This window comes from Triturus cristatus, chromosome 9 (genome assembly GCF_964204655.1).
Source record: "Triturus cristatus chromosome 9, aTriCri1.1, whole genome shotgun sequence".
Lineage (NCBI taxonomy): Eukaryota > Metazoa > Chordata > Amphibia > Caudata > Salamandridae > Triturus > Triturus cristatus.
Window position 1 is genome coordinate 319,008,975 of NC_140592.1, and position 20,669 is coordinate 319,029,643.

The 20,669-nt window shown below is 46.2% G+C and overlaps 1 protein-coding gene across 1 annotated transcript in view; it reads left to right on the top strand.

Moving 5' to 3' along the window:
• Positions 1-20,669, top strand: part of USP4 (ubiquitin specific peptidase 4) — a 776,462-nt gene that overhangs the window by 644,198 nt on the left and 111,595 nt on the right. The window contains exon 19 of the mRNA XM_085625029.1: positions 14,183-14,332. Coding sequence (XP_085481155.1) covers positions 14,183-14,332 — 150 coding nt within the window. The remainder of the gene's footprint in view (positions 1-14,182; positions 14,333-20,669) is intronic.

A 20,669-nucleotide genomic window follows, 5' to 3' on the forward strand; every position in this document is an offset into this window, starting at 1 on the left:
GTACCTGGTGGCCTAGTTGGCGGCTAGGGGACCTCAGGATTCAAGGGGACTTAATCCCCCAACTTAAAACATGCCGCGGGGCGCGTTTGCACAGTGGTGAAGGTAGGGGGCGGGGCCTGAGGTGATGTGTGCAGACACGCCCTGTGGTGCGTTTTAAGTTGGGGAATTAATTCCTCTTCAATCCAGAGGTCCCCTAGGGGCCAACTAGCCCACCAGGTACCTCCAGGAAGCGCCACGGAGCTGCGTTGCAGAGTGTTGTATGCAACGCAGCTCCCTGACGCATACTGGAGGTACCTGGTGGGCTAGTTGGCCCCCAGGGGACCGCAGGATTGAAGAGGAATTAATTCCCCAACTTAAAACGCACCACAGGGCGTGTCTGCACACATCACCTCAGGCCCCGCCCCCTTCATTTACCATTGTACAAATATACCTCTAAAATCAGCCGAACTACGAATTCCAATTTACTCACCTGTTATGAGGAGAGAACCCAGGGCTGCATCTTTTAGCCCTGCACTGACCCTGAAAAGTAATTCTAAGCGTACTTACCAGTAACTTGTGTTTCCTTCCATAGGAATCCATTGTGTGATTTTCACCAGAAAAGTTGGTGTCCATTTTTGAAACGTACAAATATTCCTCTAAAATCAGCCGAACTACGAATTACGATTTACTCACCTGTTATCAGGAGAGAACCCAGGGCTGCGTTTTTTAGCCCAGCCTGACCCTGAAAAGTAATTCTAAGCGTACTTACCAGTAACTTGTATTTCCTTCCATATGAATCCATTGTGTGCTTTTAAGTAGAAATGTTTCTAAGTGTCTATTTTCACAAACTAAAAATATTCCTAAAAAATCATCTATATGACTTAAACACATTCTTTCAACTGTTCAACTATAACACCCCTAAAACCTATTGTTTTTTCAGTGAATTTCTAAGGTTTTTTAAATGCAAATTCCTAACTATATCAAGCCTGAAACCTATGGTTTTTTCAGTGAATATATATGTATATGTATGTATATGTATGTATATGTATGTATATGTATATATATATGTATATATATATATATATATATATATATCAGATTTTGGGTTAGTCTCCCCCTTCTGGTCCTACCAAGGAGGACAGTGCATCTCTTGCAGTAGTTATCAGGAGCACTGCAGGGGTCCTTGACATGTCGCTCCGGACCATGGAGGTTAAAATCAACATCCTTAGGGACGTACTTCATCCTTGCCAGGCACCGGATGAGCCCTTTAATATGAGGCTCTTACAGATGGTCACTTGGGCAAAACCATGTTCTAATATTACAGTCAACAGACATCGCTTGTTGCCACATACCAGTTCCAGGTGATTCTGAATTTCTCACGAAGCATCGAAGGCCAGAGAGATTGGCCAAACTATTAAAGATGGCGGAGATGCAGCGAAATTTATTATCCAATCTAGCCTGGATACAACAGATTTCTCAGGTCAGACATTTGGCATGAGTGTGGTGTTTCGGCGCCATGCCTGAATGAGGTCTACAGCCTTCTCTGGGGTTGTAGAGGCATCATGGATATGCCATTTGATGGAGCTTACCTCCTTTGATGAGAAGGCAAATGGGGCCTAGAGTGTTTCAAAGAGTGAAGCCACAGCTCGTTCTTTGAGCCTTTCTACACCCCCAATAATTTTGGCTTTTTTGAGAATTTCTCAGGGGTATGGCATATTGACCATGCCAGATTCAACTGGCACACCAACCCACCTCAGCCCTTTTGTGGTTGGGGCCATAGATCCCAGAGTCATCCCCCGGACAGCAGGGCCAACTCAGTCACAGTCTTGCTTGGCAATAGTTTCAAAACCACTTTGTGTAATTTTCAACACGCAGCCACCCTGTGTGTGGCAATAGCCACCATTAACCTTCAGGGGTGGCAAGACATTACTTCCAATAAATGGGTCCTCCAAATTGTCAAGCAGGGCTATGTCCTTCCATTTCTTTCTACCACGTCACACCTTCAACCTCCATTAGGACATGTCACTTTTGCAGTACGAAGTGCAGGTCCTTTTGGTTCTAGCCTCAGAGCAGGAACTGGTTGTTACTCCCTCTACTTTTGGATGGAAGCCTTTATCCTAATTTAGATCTTCGCTCTCTATGCCTTCCTGCAAAAGGTCATATTCAAGATACTCAATCTTGCCCAGGTTCTATCTGACCTATATTCTGGTGACTGGATGGTGCTAGTGTTGAACCTGCAGGATGCTTAATTCCATATCCCTTTCCTGCAGACCCACAGATGTTATCTGCGTTTCACAGTGGGCCAGGAACATTTTCAGTTTGCAGTGCTTCACTTTGGCCTCACCTGTGCCCCTCTGATGTTCATGAAAGTGATGGTTCCAGCACATCTTCGGAGGTTGTGTTTTAGTCTTTCCCTACTTTGACGATTGACTGTTAGAGGCGCACTCGCCTCAGGCATCTTAGGTCACCCCTGATGGTGATGAGCTTTCTAGCATCATTAGGGTTCGCTATCAACCTGTCAAAGTAAAACCAGACTGTTCTGCAGACATACCCATTCATTAGAGCCATCCGTGATACAGTGCTTTATTTCATGCCTCCCATCTCCCCAACCCCCAGCGGAGAGTCCAGGACATTCAGGCTGTGATCCCAATGTTTCACCCTCTATCCTGGATTTAAGTTAGGCTAACTCTGAGACTACTGGGACTGTGGCCTCCTGCATTGTGCTGATTGAACATGCCAGATGGCATGTGCAGGCTCTGCAATGGGGGTTTGAAGTCCCAGTGAGCACATCCCAGGGAACCTATCTGGTACCATCCAGATTTAGGAGACTGCAAAAGATTTGCAGTGGTGGCACTGTTTCTGGTGAAACCTCTAACCACAGAATCCTTGCTTTTAGAATATCCCTGGGCGCAGGTCTGGATCTGGAAGCTTTTTCAGCATAGACCCTCTGTGCCAAATAGGTTGTGTCGTACTGCTCCAAGTCAACTCCGCTTTGCCCCAGAAGTGACTACCAGTGCATATATAGGTGTCACCTAAGCACTCTGACGTTGGTTCCTTTATTTTTGCACCTTCCTACGGGGATCCAGCTCTCAATCCAATTTTTTCTCATTAGTTGACGTGTTTTTTTCTTCCAAATTTTCAGTTGCACAAAGGAATGCGTTCCCTTCTAAAACAAAAGGTTTCAAATCTTGTAGGGGCGGTCTCAAACTATTTTTTGTAACTAATCACAATGAGGTGTGCCTCTGGTGTTGCACTTGTGTAGTGTGTGCTGATGAAACCAAAGGTGTTCCAGACCCTGAAGCCAAGCTATATGTCACTTAACATTCATAGAAGTAGCGCAAAGGCTGTTCCCACTTGAAGTCGAGGACAAAGACCCACTTCAGGGCCCTGTCCTGCAATAGACCTTTGTCACGATGCAAGTCTTTGGGTAAGTCGAAGTCAAAAAAGAAGCGCATGAAGTTTAAGACGGTCTCATCCCAGCCTTGCTACTCTATCTGAGAAGTCACACGAACGTCGTGATGCTCCCAAGTCTTGCTTTTAGTCCCCTACTAAGGAATTGATGCAGCAGCTGATTCTGATGCACCCTGAAGTACCAAACCATAAGTGATGCTGCAACAAATTGAGGCCTTCAAAGAGACCGTGCTTTTCATTTTCAGCACCTTACCAGCTAACACTTGCACACCTTGGGGCCCAGGAATCCACAGAGGTGTCCAGCTAAGGTACCTCAAATGGCTCTGTCCTCAGCACAGGCTATTCCTCATGAAGTTGCTTGGGGTTCAGCTCAGACTCCAGAGCCAATTTTACACCTGGAACCTCATCTATGCCTGTTGCCAGGCGTGTTGATGCCAGCCCTGAATCCACTGACTGATGTCGACCACATAGTTCTGTTAGACCCCAAACTTGATATCGATCTTGGCAAAGGATGCGTGTAAGCTCAGTTCCCACGCAACTAGCCCCCATTCACTCTGACAAGACACTACTTTTGGCTTGAGGCTGACCTCTAGTATTCTATCAAATCTTTGTATTAGACTGTGACCAGAGCAAAGGACGTTTTGATTATATTGGAGACAACCTACAATATGACCACACCAACCTCCCCCAACTCCCGGTTCTTCCATAGAAGAGTCAGCTTTCTTCATCATGGTATTCAGAAGTCCTATATTTACAAAAGTTTTCAGTCAAAGTAAAGACTGATGCCCTCACAGATGATATGCAAACCAGAGAACCTAACTGGCACTTTTATGCGCACTTGGTCCACATCCTTGCCACCTTTAATAGTGCCCATTGCAAGGTCGGGCTGGACCAACGCCAAAAACAAATGGTAAACCATCCAACAGTTTGACATGGGTCTGTCATGTGGCTCCCCAACAGTCCACAAATGTGTCCCTACGCCTGGTGTAAATGGACTTTGTGGAAGGACGCCTTGCGGCAAGGATGATATCTACCACTTCCAGTACAGGTCAAAACCAGTTAATTTCATGCATGGGGTATAGATTGTGCAGGTTCGGATGAAGGACCCTTCCCTACTGCTGTGACAGAAGATCCTCCAGAAGTGGCAGCCTGATCATAGAGCAGATGCTCCTGCCCAGATGGCGGCCAAGGTCATCTTTCGTGAACACCCAAAGGCACCAGTGAGGCCAAGGGGAGTACGGCAAATAAAGTGCTACTGGTCTACTTGAACCATAAGTAACGCTTCTGGGACTGCAGGATAGGGGTAAATGAAAATATTCATCCTTCAGGTCCAAAGCCACCATCCAGGGCATGGATCCAGGGCAGACAAAACATGGGCCAGTGTGACCATTTAACATTTCTCCTTCCTTAGGAAGGCATTCACGAGGTGAAGATCTAAGAGGCTGAAGCTCTCCTCCAATCTATCCCTAATTCAGAGTTCGGAACCCTCTTGATTGCTCCTTCGGAGAATGAAACTCAAATACTAAACGGCTTGTTGGTTGTAGCGGAAAGGGAGGAAGACTAGAAGGACTGATGCCCATGATGACTAGTGTGGCCTGCCAGCTCCATGTCCCCGGCCTCAAAAGGATTGGTGACTGCAGTCGGGCCATAGAGCCTAGCAGTGCCTGTACGCCACCCCTCTTGAGTATCCTCACAGCTTCCTAAAGTGGTGAATACATTGTTTGGCAGGGGTTGTAAGGCCCAGAGAGCCAGAGCATGCCATGGCTCTGCTCCCCTTGAAACATTCCAAGACCGAATCAGCTTTCTCACCAATAGCCGTGAGTCAATGATATACATCTCCATAATGGAGGACTATGCGTGTCCTGGAAAACTTGTGAAACTCATCCATGCATATTGATGGAGTACTAAACTAGTGCCAGCTGCCCAGCACAGAGAATCAGTAGTATCAGGGCCAGCTCGAATCATGTATTTGTCCAGATTCTGACCATCTTGAATGGTTTGAGCCAAAGAGGCCCTAAGTTCTTTTGAAACCGCTGGCAGGACCTTGCTGGCTATGGCCTAGTGTGTGAGTGTATCACTACAATAACCAAATAACATTGATTGACCTCAGTGCTGGGCTAGTTGAAGCGAACCTTAGTTTTCTGAATGCCTCGATCCTCTTAGTCTCCCTGCCCGGTGATGTTGTAGGAATGAACTGGTGTTCACCTTGCTGATGGAAGCCTGGACCTGGAGTAGGAGGTTTTGTAAGAAAATCAGTATTACCAGATGATGGTCTGTGGCGTATGGCCACTTGCCTGTACAAAGGAGGGCAAGAACAGGGCTTAGATCAAGTGCCCAATAAGGTGCAAGGAAGGGCTTCATTGAACTGAAGCAAAGGCTCCGTCGAGGCTGGTCCAGGTTGCAGAATTTTTGTTAAAATATTTGTCTTGAATTTTAACAGAAAGCAATTGTTGCTCTAAGACCTCTGCTACCCGTTGATTTACCACATCAAAAGAAGCACTCTCTTCTATTGGAGGTCCAGAAGGTGAATTCTGATATACTTCCAACTGTAGATTCCTCACCTTAGATTACTCCCCAGGTGTCAGACTGTCCCAAAAAATCTTGAGCAGTACCTCTGAACGCCGATAAGTGGCGTCTGTCAGCTCTGCATTGATGTCATCCTCAAAAAGTGAAGTTGTGGTAGCCAAATATGCGGCAACCCAGCGCATTGACATCTGTTCCTTTCTTCCTGTGCCAACAGTGCAGATCTGGAGAGCTACCTTGGTTACTTTTTGACTGCTTTTCTACTTGTTTTAGCCCCCATTTTTTAGCAATTGCTCCCATTGTGCTAGGAACATGTCCCCCATCCAAACTATGGGTCTTAATCCTTGCAGGGAATGTCACAGACAGAGGTCTGTATCTAATCTTCACGTGGATTTACTCTTGTGCCTGAGGTCAAGCCTCCACTCCAATTCCACGGCATCTGCAAGTTGACGCACCACCAAGTCTATTTGCAAGCAGCTTTGAAGCTCCTGGCAGCATGGTAGAAGAAGGATCTGCTGCGTTCCCGGTTCAGCAGACAATAGCCTTCCCGCTCCAACACCACTTTGTCTAAGTCTGATTAGTCCAAGAAGAAATCGAAGCGTTCTTCAGTTTCCCAGTCTAATACGTTGTACTTCAAGGCCCCGTTTCTTCACTCCAACTGCAGAGTCCACATCCTTGACCATTCGCGCAACCCACCCAGTTAAAAGAAGTGCATGACGCCATGCACACATCTTTGGGCCGACTCCCTCTGGGGCACCATCCGGCCACACAGCGCCTCAAGCTGCCTGGATGCCTTCCGTGCCCTCTGGATCTGTCCCCAAATCCGTTTTGATACAGCCGCGGGTGCGAACAGCCACAGTCCCTGGGTGGGCGTCTGGGGCAGAGTGGGCAGGGGTCTCGAATCTGCCTGGATCGGAACCCTTGGTCTTGTTTCTTTTGGACAGGGCCGCTGTTTTCGGGAGATCTGGTCTTGGCTGAAGAGTGACAGTCTTCCTGCGGTTCTTGAAAGTCGCTGGCCACGGGACAGGTTTCTTCTTCTTCGCAGGGTCGTTGAGCAGGAGACAGGCCGGTAGGGCTGGGTTCAAATCAGTAGTCTTCTTCGAGGCTCTTCTTAATCCTTTTTCTTCTTGATCACAGGAACCTGAGGATCAAGGTTCAGTGGTGCTCCTAAATATTGAATTTAGGGGTGTTATAGGTACTGGCAGATGTTAGTCAATGGGCTACTTGCCTTTGGGTGACTACACCCCTAGAATGCCCTCTCCCTTTGGGGAGGGGTCATTCCCCTAACCTGATTGTGTTGAATCCTTCCTTTCAAGATGGAGGATTTTCTAACGGGGGGGGGAGAAGGGGGGGGAGGGGGTTCATGTCGGTCCAGGGCACCTTAGGGGTGGTCCTGGCAGAGAGCGGACACACCTCTTCTGACTACTAATTTTCCCGCAGATCTTGCTGCCAAAAGTGGGGCTTGGTCATGAGTGCGGGCATCTCCACTAGCTGGGGAGGCCCTGGCTAGCATATCAAAGGGAAGGACCCTGAATGCCTCTCCTGCTTGGAGGTAGGTGTGAAGCACCTCCACCCCAAGCAGCCTTTGTCCCAGACCCACGAGAGCACAAGGCCTCCCACCTTGAAGGCCCGGCGGGTGGGGGGGGTTGGGGGGGGGGTGACGGGTGACGTCAGAAACATGTCTCTGTATGGCAGGCTGGTGCAGACCAGGCAGCTGGACACGAGGGAGTTGGACATTTTCAGGAGGCATCACTAAGATGCTGGCGTCAGTGTGGCTTTTCGTGCTGAGGAGTTTGATACCAAACTCCTTAGTATTCGATAAAACCATCATGAAGCTGTGGAGTTCGTAAAAACAGACTCCCAGCCCTTGTGCTCAATATGGTTCCACTGCATTTAAAATGTCTGTGAATGGCACAGACACTGTAGGGGCACATTGCTCATGCTGCTGTGCCCTCCCCTGTGATGTAGTGCACCCTGCCATAGGGCTGTGAGGCCTGCTAGAGGAGTGACTTACATATGCCACAAGCAGTGGTTGAAGGGCATGGCACACAGGGATGTGTGCAATGCCTACTCTCCAGTTTTATCTGTACCAAAACACATTGTCTGCAATGGCAGTGTGTATTTATTTGGTGAAAGGCCTTCGGGGGTGGCACAATACATGCTGCATCCCTTAGAGACCCTCTCTGGTCACAAGGTGAGCCAGAGGTGTGCCAATTGTGAAAACAAAGGTACAGTTTTGGGAAAGAACACAGGCACTAAACCTGATTGGCAGGGACCCGGTGTAAACCCAGTCAAAGTACATCAGGAATCTGGCAAAATGTGTGTGGGGAGGGGGGGTTACTGCAACAGAAATCCACTTTCCTACAATGGACAATACCACTGCCATGTGGTATTGCAACAAATAAGGCAGGTTGGGGGTTGTGGGCCCTGTTGCAGGAGTATCAATGCCCCTGGACTTGGCTGTCATGCCAAGACTTCTACCTGGTTGTTCAGCACCTACCAGGATTTTTGAACGCTAGGGCAGACACTCTCAGCCATCGATACCTTGTGGATCACAAATGGTGGTTACATCTAGAAGTGGTGCAAGGTCTATTCCAAGAATTGGGATAACCTTGGCTTGATCTATTTTTCACCGTCTAAATACACACAGTCAGCATTCTGGTCTTTCCTCTGCAGCTCTCGCTCACAGATTCTTTCTGCCTCGAATGTAATAATGGACTCCTTGTACGCCTTACTACTGACACCACTCCTGCCCTGAGTTCTCAAGAAGATCAGGACCGACCAGGCCCAAGTCATCTTAATGGCTCTGGATTGAGCACGGAGAGTGTGGTAGCCTGAGCCTGATAATCAGTCCTCCCATTAAGCTGCACCTCGGGGAGGACCTTCTGTCACAACAATAGGGCAGGGTCCTACATCCAAACCTGACCTCTCTCTACCGTCTTGCCTGAAGATTGAGCGCTAACCGTAGAGAGTTTTTGATCTTCTTCCCACGGTTTGTGATGTCATATTGGCAGCCATGTGTCCATCAACTAAGAGAGTACATGCCTGCCTTTGGGACACGTGACTTGGTGTTCTGTTGTGTATTTCCCAGTAATACGTAGGATCTGCGTATTTGCGGACAACAAACTTAGGGTGAGGTGCTTAGACTGATTCCATGCACCTCCCATAGTATATATTGGCTTAGAGGCCAGCTAGCTCACAGTGCCACCAGAAGCCCCCCTGACTCAAATAGGGAGCAAATGGTTTCTAGCAACCACTAAACATGACAACCCTGCCCCCTCAGGGATCGTGGTAAGAGATCTAGAACCCTTTCGCTCAGTCAGTTGTGTACTCTTACTCTCAGAGAAATATACAAATAATACACAATGGGGATGTTCTTCAATATATTTATTGAACCAAAGTTGTTCTTGTATAGAGTACATGTGCTGTGATAATCGGTAGGCAGAAGCATATGAAAGTGATTACAAGCACCAAAATAGTAATTAGCAGGTATAGTTCCACCATGATGCTAAGAATAGTGTATATATGTCGGCATATAAAACAGGTGATCGGGCGTACTCCTTCTATGCAATCCCTACTCTATCTGCATCTAGAGTATATGTAGGTGTGTATATCTAGAGCCAAGAATACCCCCACGGGAAGGTCTAACCCCATTGCCTGACGGGACAGAATGTAGGACTCAGTCTTCATCACGAACTGGACACCCCTCACAGAGCTGTTAGGCAGCTGCTTGGTGAAGCCTTAGTATGCAGGAACCTCTTTATGTTAGCTGAAGTGTCTCCTCTGTCTAACCCCAAGAAATGCTTATTTACAATAAAAAGCATTCTTGCGATGTATATGCAGATTAGCATTGTTATGGGAATGCAGATAGCCCTGTCGCCCTGTGGATGAAGATAGAATAACATTTGCAAAGCGTGTGCAAAGGCCTTGTACGCCGTGTTCGAGGCATCATGATAATATTATGCGAAGCCAGAAGTGTAAGCAAAGCAGTTTCAGAGAAACAAATCCAATATTGTCACGCATGAAAATATGTGCAAAACGTCACGTTAAAATGTTATTGTCCAGAAAGAGGAACATGTAAGAAAATGTGCAGCGTTGCTACAGGTGTCTAACCCGGGCACATAACAGTTCTTCTCGCCAAGTGGACCCATTTCCTGCATCTTTGTTAGAGGTGTTGCCGTTTGCGTTATCTTTATCTCAGCAAGGCTTTTCCTTGGGCACCGTTAAGGGTTACCTTTCAGCTATTTCAGCTTTTCTACGGTTGCCGGATCAACCATCTTTCTTCAAGTCACTAGTTGTGACTCATTTTCTCAAAGTTTGCTGAATTTTCTCCCTCCTACACCTTTTGTGATTCCCCAGTGGGATCTCACTTTAGTTCTGACATACCTTGTGTTCTCCCTTTGATCTCTTACACAGCTTTCCTCTGCAGCTGCTGACAATCAAGACTATTTTCCTAGTAGCCATTACATCAGCCAAGAGGGTCAGCGAGCCTCAAGGTCTTTCTGGTCACCCTCCATACACCCGTTTTCCCCAGACAAACTGGTTCGTCAACCGTGGGCCTCTTTTCTGCCAATGGTGTTGTTGCAGGGATTCTGCTCATGCACAGAACTATGCGCAGGAAACTAGGACCTCAGTGAATTGTGGTGTACCAAAAACTCACCTCAGTACCCAGAACCCCAATCCGACTAGCATCAGTGTCCCATTCGTTATCCATATTCTCTCGGAGGTCCCAATGTATAGACAACCCAGAACAAGCGACTTAGAGTACTTTCAGGAATGGTGGGAATCAGAAATACCTGTTCGTTATTATTCTCATATCAGTCCACAACAAGAGTAATCAGAGGCACGGTAAAGTTTAAAATGTTTATTTTATAAACAACGTGTCCTAAGATGCAGTACTTTGGCTAACATAAGCAGACAAATTATTAAAATTAAAACCATCTGCATTGTTACAATACCATAGAAAATGAAGGGAGAAATCATATTACAAATGACCGTGGAATACAACCAACCTCCCTTCACTAATGAGCTAGTATTATTATACTAATAGAAGGTCTCTAGGCTTGAATGGGGAACCCCATACCGTAAAGATCAGCTTAGGTGCATCACATCACAGAATCAGCTTTGCTCTGTGCCTGGAAAAGTTATTCTCCAGAATGTGTGTGTAATGCATGCAAACTGCAATATTAAAGGCTCTCGACTTTCAGGTATTTGCAGCTGTGTGCGTGTTATAGCTAGAGCGTGGGCCGATCAACCTGAACTCAAAAACATACATTGTTTGGTGGCTCAGACTGTTTCTGCACACAATGTTCAGACCAAGGTCGCAGTGCACGTCTAGGGATGTGAACAGACAGTTCTCATGTGAAGAAAAGGCAAGCAAGCAGTTTTCAAATAATAACATGTACCTGCAGTATTGTGTGCAAAAGCAGCAGAAGTGGCAAGTTGGCGTTTCTAACGTCCAAGGCGCTTATGCTAACATAGCAATGTATGTATCTAAAACACTGCCTTCACTACAGTGTTTACTCCCTTTCAGGTCAGCCACACCATTACACTGCCTACATGTTTCTCCCCATCTCATCCTTCCCAGTAAATGGAGAGAATCCATTGTTTTGCCCCAAAAGAGACCTCTTTTATATCGATCGCACCAGAAAACACCGGGTAGACAATCAGCTAGTCAGTGGTTCACGGGAACAAAAAAAGGCAAGGCAGTGCAGAAACAGACTATTTTTGAAAGGATTTTACTCTGCATTCCACAAGGGCCCAGGCCGGTACTACTGCATTATCACATGGGGTACATGACCTGGACATTATCCAAGCTGTCATGTGGGTGTCACTCCACACGTTCGCAAACCACGACTGCTTGGACAATACAGTTCGTTCAGATGGGCATTTTGCCCATTCGATCCTCCAGGATTGTTTGATTTGAGCCAGTTCGCAGACCCAACTCCATGGAGGTATTGCTTGGGTATCTATTCTAGGGTGAGGAACCTGCGGTGAGAAAGCGCTATCCGAAAAACATCTTACTTACTTTCGGTAACAGGGTTTCTGCTATAGAGACTATCTAACAGCAAATTCCTCACCCACCCACCCACCCTCCCTGTTCGGCAAAATGGGCTATTCACCTAAAAAAAAAAAATGTCGTACTGCACACTGGTTAAGCATTTTTTTTTTTATGTGGCTCCACATGTTTGGGCACGGAAATAGTCACAAAAGAAACTGATGTCAGCGAATCAGGGTTTAGCATCTGTGAGCACAGAGATGTCACTTCGGATGCAGAGCTGGCTTACTCCACCTCTCTGCATGGAGAGGTACTGTTCACGATTTTCCGGCTCTAGTCTGATGCCTGGGGAATATTCTAAGGTGAGGAATCTGCGGTTAGATAGAATCTGTACCAGAAAAAGTGTTACCAAAGGTATCTAACTTGTACTTTAACCCTATATCTGGGTTGCAAGGCCCACGATTCTACTACTTGTGTTCAGCAACATACAGCTTAGCTTCCCTGTTCCAGATCACTTTCAGGTTCGTGACAGCACACTCCTCGCATGACTTGTAGTCTTGCCCTGAGCCAAAACTCCAAAGACACCTCGTGCAGGTCCGAGACCGACATCGGTCTTGTGTGGTCGAGACATGACTTGAAACCTATAGTTTTAGTAGGGGATAATACTCCCTTGCCACAAGGATTCTTTTGGGAGTCATTGGAAGGCCAATGAAGCTGGGAGCTGAGCTCCGGATTCGTATTTGAAGGCATGGAAAGAAAGGAACTGAAGTCATCACGCTGGGATGGCACTTCTCTACACCTCTGCTCCATCAATTAAAGAATGTAACAGACTCATTGCAGAGCTTCATGGTGCCACCAAACAGCACACAGGAACACTGCAAAAAAGAATTCCGGATCCAGTTTGTTGTCTGGGAAACATTCTAAGGTGAAGATTCTGGTGTTAGACATATCCATCAGAAATGCCATTTAGCAGATACACTATGCCTCTACGCCATTCTCTGTGTTCATTAGTTCTGTAGGTGGATAACCTGTATGCCCTTACAGTTGTAACAGCTTAATTAATTACTGCATTCATCTACTTATTGGAGAACAGGGCAGCCTGACTAGAGGAAATGTGCTTTTATGTTTGTTTCACCTCCCACCCTCACCCACAAGTGATTAATATTTCGCCATGACAAAATTGTTTTTCTGGATTACATTAAGCATTCCACATGATAATGGTTCATTGCATGTTCTTATTAATGTGCATTTTCATTGCAAGATGGCTTGATTTTTAGGAGCAATTTTTTTATTAATGTAAGATACCAACAATGCAGGAAACACTTTCCTTACAAAAGTCACAACACAAAGTTTACATAGGAAATCTATAAAATCCCTTTAAGGCAGCTACCGAAAATAAGGTAGATTATACATATAATTAAGACACAATGTATAGAGTTTTTTTATACCCTTGTTTGCGTAGAGTTATGTATGCACTGTGCATCACCAGTTCAACTAGCTCTGACACGACTAAAATAACTTTGTATTCTGGGACATAGCTATTTTTTTCTTTGACCAATACAAGTAAAAACTTTTGACATTTCAGCAGAGACAAAATCTTATAAATGGGCGCAGGTGCCACAAATTATATGTTTCTTTTCATCTAAGCGTATGTGCCTAAATGCATGGTTGTGTGTGTATTTGTGTTGATTTGAATCAACATAGTAGCCAAGAGCTTTACACTGGGTACTACATTGCTCATGTGTGTGCCTCTGTGCATACACTGCATAAAACTAAACCTATTGGTTTTTTCCTTGACTGTTTACAATTAGGAGTGAGCACCCCGCCCTTTTGTCATCTCCATCCCAACTGCCCTCTTTTGTTTTTTTCTGTTGACGTTTTACTGTTTACTCAATTCCACCATCTTGCCTTCTCTGCTATTTACACTTTTAGCAAAACTTTTCTACCCTTTACCTAGCTCCATTTTGGTACAGAAATGCAGTTTGCTCTGTTGCCATTTTAATGGACATCATTTTGGAAAAAACATTGTTCATATTTTGATCCTAATGTGGCCAATTATCAAGGAATGCCTCTGCGACTTATAATATTGTCTGTTTGCTCCTTACTGCGATCCATTTCTAAAATTAAGCTATAAGCAGTCACCCAATCTAGAGGCAGTGTTTCTGTTCTACACATTTACCCTTAAAATGTGACTTTTTTTCATTTATGAAAAATTAACCACCTTGTAATTGTGGTTTTATTAACTATTTTTGTAATCCTGGTTTATTTCAGGTACTGTCCTAACTGCAAGAAGCATCAACAAGCCACCAAGAAGTTTGACTTGTGGTCTTTACCAGAAATTCTAGTGGTGCATTTGAAACGATTTTCATACAACCGATATTGGAGGGATAAAATTGACTCCGTGGTGCATTTTCCAATCAGGTACAGCCTCATATTAACTATGCTCCACTAACAGGAGACTGTTTGTTCACATACTTTTATTGATAGAGTTAATTTAATGCCAGTCTTTTTAAATACTTGGTTTGTTCACACATTATAATTTCGCCCAATTCCAAAAATTAAAAAACCTTTGTCAGGATTAAGAGACCAGTCCCTAGAAGCATCAATAATAGTTACCATAGCATCAGCGTGTTTATTTTTGCATCCACAATTAACTTTTCCATTGTTAGTGTGACTTAGACACTAATTTGTCAATCCTGATATACATATTAATTGACAAATTAGTGTCTAAGTCACACTAACAATGGAAATGTAATTGGCAACTTTGCTACTAACAAATGTGTTATCAGCGTTTGCTTCTTTTGGGGGCATTTCTCTTCAAGATTACTCATGCCTGAGCACTGCCAAGATTGTGTAAAATTTCTCAATATGATTCAGTTCCACCACATATAATAAGTGAACGCTTTTTTGAAGTCTTCTGTCCCATAGGAATGAATGAATGTGTATGTATATATATATATATATATATATATATATATATATATATATATATATATATATATATATATATATATATATATATATTCACTGAAAAAAACAAAGGTTCAGGTAAGTAGGAAAGTAGGATCTGCTATACAACAGTCTACTGGTGTATCCATGTACCTCTCTAGTATTTTATACCTAAGGCACCCTGGGCATAGGAACACCAGGGGTCTCTAATGGGCTGCAGCATGTCCATGGGAGTCCACTTAAACTGTGACTACATGCCTGCCATTGCAGCTTGTGTGAGTTGGTGCTTGCACCTCTCACGACAGATAGGTTTCTTTATATCTGGGATCACTGCACAAAAAACGCTATAAGTCACCCCAATGGCAAGCACTTCAGTCCTGAGGGCAGGGTGCTTGGTTACAAGTGTGAGGGCGCCCCTGCATGAGCATGACAGCCCTACAAACCCCGGAGTGGATTCTCCAGGCTTTTTAAGTGCGGTCAGCCATTTTTAGACATATAGTGGACATCAATCATTCCGAGATGTCAAACTATATAGTGGCTGCACCAAATTGGGTCATACCCAACGCCGATTCCAGTGTTGGAAGTATGATCCCATGTACTTTGGGGCTCCTTTGGGGACCCCCCTGTGCTCCCAGTAACACCCCTTCAGGGTCTTCAACCAAACTAGTGCTCCTGCCAACCACAGACACAATTCTGCCCTCCTGCTGCTGAGCCAAGCTAGAGCAGGGGAAAATAGGACAATAGGTTTCCTTTCACCTCCCAGACAGGACTTAGTGTATTGGGCTGGTGTGGGGGTGCTTGCCAGCGCCACCAGACTGCTTTGAAGGGCACATTTGGTGCCCTCCGTGCATACTCCAGTTTGAACCAGTTGAGGAAGCACTTGGCTCCCGCTCTGGCGCAAAACTGGACAAACGGAATATACTCTCATCTGTCCAGCCCCTCCCCTGGGAGGGACCCCAGAGTTGTTCCAACCCTTTCCTTAGGGTACTTAAGGGCTTATCTGTGGATGGGTCCTTAGATTTGTCGTGGGACAAGACTCAACCCGGAAATTATGTCGCTTTCAAACGTCTGGACACTTCGACTTTGTTGGACTTCAACTGGAACCAAGACTGCACCAAGGAAGACTCCTCCTGCTCCTGGTCCCGCTGTTCAAGTCTTCTTCTTTGACTGTGACTGTACTTCTTCCAGGTTCTTCAACAGATCTGTGGGCACCCGAAGAAATATCCCTTGGAGTGAAGGAGTCACTCCTTTTCATATGCAGGCACCACAATGACGCTGACCAGTGTGCTGCTCAAGTCGTACTACGGACTACCTGAGGCTCTGCAACACGTGGTGCTGCAACTTCCTCAAGGCCTGACTCTCTGCAATTTTGAGGTCTGTATCCCTCGTCGAAACCGCTGGGTCCAAACCCCTGTGCACAGTGTCAATTTGCCCTTGCCAAGGCTTGATGGCTGTTGCTCTGCACTCCAGAGATCTTTGGGCTACAAGGAGCTCCATCCTCCAGCACCTCTCCCCTCCAAGATCAGCAGCCTCACTGCATCCTCTGCACCGTGGGTCTTCATCTTTGAGCTGCTCAAGGTCCTCTTGCGACTCCTGTGCCTTCGGCCTGTGGGTCCTCCTGAGGATCTTCTTTTGCTTCAGTGGGCTCCCCTGCTTGCTCAGGCCTGCTCTGACTCTCCTGTTGTTGGTGAGTCCCTTGGACCTTGCTGGTCCCAACGTTGCTCCTTTTTTTTCCGTCTTCCACACCAGTTGCCACTGCCAAGGCTTGTTGGTGCTTCTGCCAGACACCGACTACCTAGTCACTGACATCTGACTTGAGACAGCTATTGCACTGCTCCTGGTCTTCCACCGCATCAGCAGGTCCTCACTGCTGCAACAAGGTCACCGTCGACTGTTCAGAACCTCCTGACATTGGTTGTCTGTGCCCCCTGGTCACCTCTGAGTGGCATAGACTCTGTCACCTCTGCTTCAAGTTTCTTCACTTCCAGAATCCACCCTTGGATTCCACTGGACTTCTTAAGTCTTCTCAAAAGACATCCTCTTAGAAGTCATCTATTGTTGTCTATGGCATGTTCCGATGTCACTTCACCCCTATGCACCCGGCTTCCCTGGTGTAGGTGCCCTGCTTCCCGGGTCATTCACGGGTGGCGTGGCTCTTCAACCTTCTGTCTTCCAACAGGTTTCTTTGGGCTCCTCTCGAAATGGTCCTTCTTCAACACTGCAACCGCAACTTCTCAATTGACTACCATTGGGCATGCGGCTGTGTTTCCACTCTGCACACAGCCTCTGTGGGGTTCCTGGGTTTTTACTCTCGGTGGCTCCTTGTATCCCCAGATCCACTGTCCCGTTCTCCTTTGCTGCTCTCACTCTCATTCCACTTTCCTAATATATGGGTTGATCTCCCTCTGGAGACTACTGTATTTTGTGCTACTTACCTCATTGCTTTTGAACTATTCTCGTGTATTATGTTGATAACTCCCGGGTAGGAGATATACCAATGTGATAGTGATATTATGTTGTAATAAATAGACTTATTTTTGCTAAACACGGTGTGGTTTCTTTTCATCTTCTCTACACTACAGGTTACACTGGTAAAACAAGCTGCTTAACACTCCTTCAAGATAAGCCGGCTGCTCTCCACAGCTACCACTTTGAGAGCTTTCTATGGTTATCAAAGACCACTAAAATCCCTATAAGGATTACCTCGATTAGTGCAGGGTGCACCAAATGAATCAATGTGCATCATATACTAAGCCAGCCTCCTACAGACGTTATAGTTAGGAAATAGAATTATAAAAAAACCTAGAAATTCATTGAAAATTTAAAGGTTAGAGGCCCCACTTGACGGATCATCACAAAACTGTCCATGCACAAGATCACCAGGGAACTTTTTTTTGGAAACGTTTTTGAAGATTCGTCAAAAGATGCCAACGATGTAGGCAAGTCAAAAACGCATTTCCTATGGAAACTATGTCCTAACTGTAACTACATACTGGCAGGTGCCTATAGGTTATATGAATGTATATTAGCCAAACCAAAACCTGTTACCCGAGTATCTCGCTTCTTCAGGGCTTCTATTATTTTGATCCAGTTAATAATTCCAGAATTGGATCTTTTCTGAAAAAGCGACTAATTCGTTTTTGAAAAACTTATCATAACTGGACTGTTGCCAGCATCTATCTCATCCAACGATGCTGGCAACAACCCTGTTATGATTTTGTATATATATTCTGGGGTGATCCATCAAGCGGAGCCGAGAAGAAGGGGCGGTGGCAAAAAAGTGTGTTTCCTATGTTAATTCTAATATGCATTTTGAACACGACTACAGCCCGAACCGATGGGCAGAATTACACCGAATTTGGCAGAAAGTTAGCTTTCGCAGATCATGTTTTCAGTTATTCGGAGTAAATCCGTTCAGTAATTTGTGAGAAATTAAGGAAATCTAAATCTGTATATCTAGGGTCGGAAATAATGAGGAGCTCTGATTGGCTATCAGCACTTTAACCAGGATGTGTTGGCAGCTATCTTGGGACTCCGCTTCAGACAAGTTTGCTGAAAACAAAAATACAGAAAAAAAGAATGGGGGGCAGATACCCTAACCCTCTAGCTCTGGTGCTGCGGTCCCATAGGGACCCTACCAGGGCAAAATAGCATTTTATTTTAATTCACAGCGATTTCCACAAAATATCCACAAATATCGCCCAAAAAATGTGGGTTCTCCTGTGCTTGCTTTCAATTTTGCTCCCAGGTGGTCCTGGTCCCAGGGGCATATGTATTTAATAAAAAAGGAGAGGACGCACAGGGCCTCCCTCCTAGGGCTTATTTATGCTCCACCACCTCCCACCCCCCCCCCCCCCCCTGGCGATCACCACATCCCCGGGGCTATATGAAATGAATAGTGGGAGGGGGCCTCGCAGACCCCCTCATGTTCCGGGGAACCACAATCTCCCAGGGCTACAAATGACATTAAAGAGGGGGGTCCGGGAGGAACCCCGGGGTCCCACACCTCCCCATGGCTAACCCCTGCAAACAGATGGAGGGGGGGGCACACTGCCCCCTCCTGGAGCCATTAATGGCCCTGGGGACCACCACCCACCAGGTCCGGCTCCTGCTATGTCCCAGTGCCCACCCCTAGGACATAGCTGTTTGCTTTTTTCGTTGCAGGAGCTATGACTGCTCCTGCCAAGCAAAAGCAAACACTCTGCTTCCTGCAAGCAGGAGCTGTCAAACCGCTCCCGCTTGCTGAAAGCTGACGTTTCCTCTCTTTCTCTGCCTGCAGACATGTGGGCCGGGAAGCAGATGAAAGTATTGCTCTTGCGTTCAGGGAGCTGCATATCCAGCAGCTCCTTGCGTGCAAGAGCAATGCCTTCTCCTGCAGGAGGCGGGGAGCTGGCTGGAACCCGAGAGCGGCCTCAAGGCTTCCCCCATCAAACCACACTGGATGCCCTGGAGGATGGGTCCCCAGGGCCAAAATAGGTCTGGGGAGCAGGGTCATGCAGCCCCTCCCCCATTGATTTGTGGCCAGGCCCCAGGGGACAGGGTCCCCTGAAATTGGTCCAGGGAGAGGGGCCACGCAGCCCCCATTCAATTAAGGTCAGGCCCCGGGACATGGGGTCCCTGGGGCTGAAATTGTGGCCTCGCCTCAGAGAATGGGGTCCCCGTCGCTTAAATTGGCCAGGGAAGTGGAGCTGCGTGTACCCCCTCCCCAATTAAATTCCATCCAGGCCCCAAAGAATAGGATACCAGCACTGTTGTGGCCCTGGTGCTCTTTTCACAAAAATTCAACCTCAGTTGTAAGCACTTACACATATAGCAAGTGCCCCTCTTGAAACTCCACTTCTGTAAAGGACATATGATTCTAACTCCTGGGCATCACAAAGGCAAAGGAAGTGTGTTTTCTCGGCAATTCCATATTGAAAAACGATCTGACATCCTTTGTGGAGGTGACTGCATCATTGGTCTATTGGAGCGCAATCTGTATGGGACTGAGACGAGTGAGTTCTTTCTTGTCCTCGCCTGGTAAAAGCAGAGTCCATGGTTCTCCCTTTAAATTGCTAGGAGTATGCAAATGTGGAAATCACTTGCATACTTCCCCATTTGGCTCCACCCACCTTAGTAGTTTCCAAAGGTCTTCCTGCCTTTTGCCAAGATGATGGACAGCCTAAAAAGTAGCCCTCCCACCCCAGCGTGTCTCCGACCAGTTTTGGTGAAGATTTCTTGATGGTGAGGAATATAAGGCCATTTCCACCAAGCAAAGAAGCACTTACTTAATATAGTTCAGAGGAAGGATCCTTGTTTGGTGGAGATTTACCTCGTCATAGTCATCGTCTTCTCTGTAGGAAGATTGATGTTAGCACATATGTCTTTGATTAAAGACACTCCAGGAACAATCACATTGCCAAAAAGTGCACAAGGTCACTGGTAACATTTCCTTGTGCTCCGTTATGCAGCTTTATTATAGAATACATACTGGACATTTGTGCTAAGAGGTAACACTTTATAAGTAGAAAGAACTCCACTTGGGTAGATATTTTGTGCAAAACTGTGGACTCTTGTTGGATAAAAGAGGAGCAGGTGTGTCACTGACAAAGAAACTGACTCTTAAATACCCACTCATACACTTAGGCACTCACACACTTAGACACTCACACATCCACTGACCGATTCACTCAGACACTCACACACCCATACAGCCACTCAGTCACTCACAGACCCATTCAGACACCCATCCACCCACTCATAGACCAATACATCCACTCACGCATCAACTCAGACTCGCGCACCAACGCAGAGACTCGCGCACCAACGC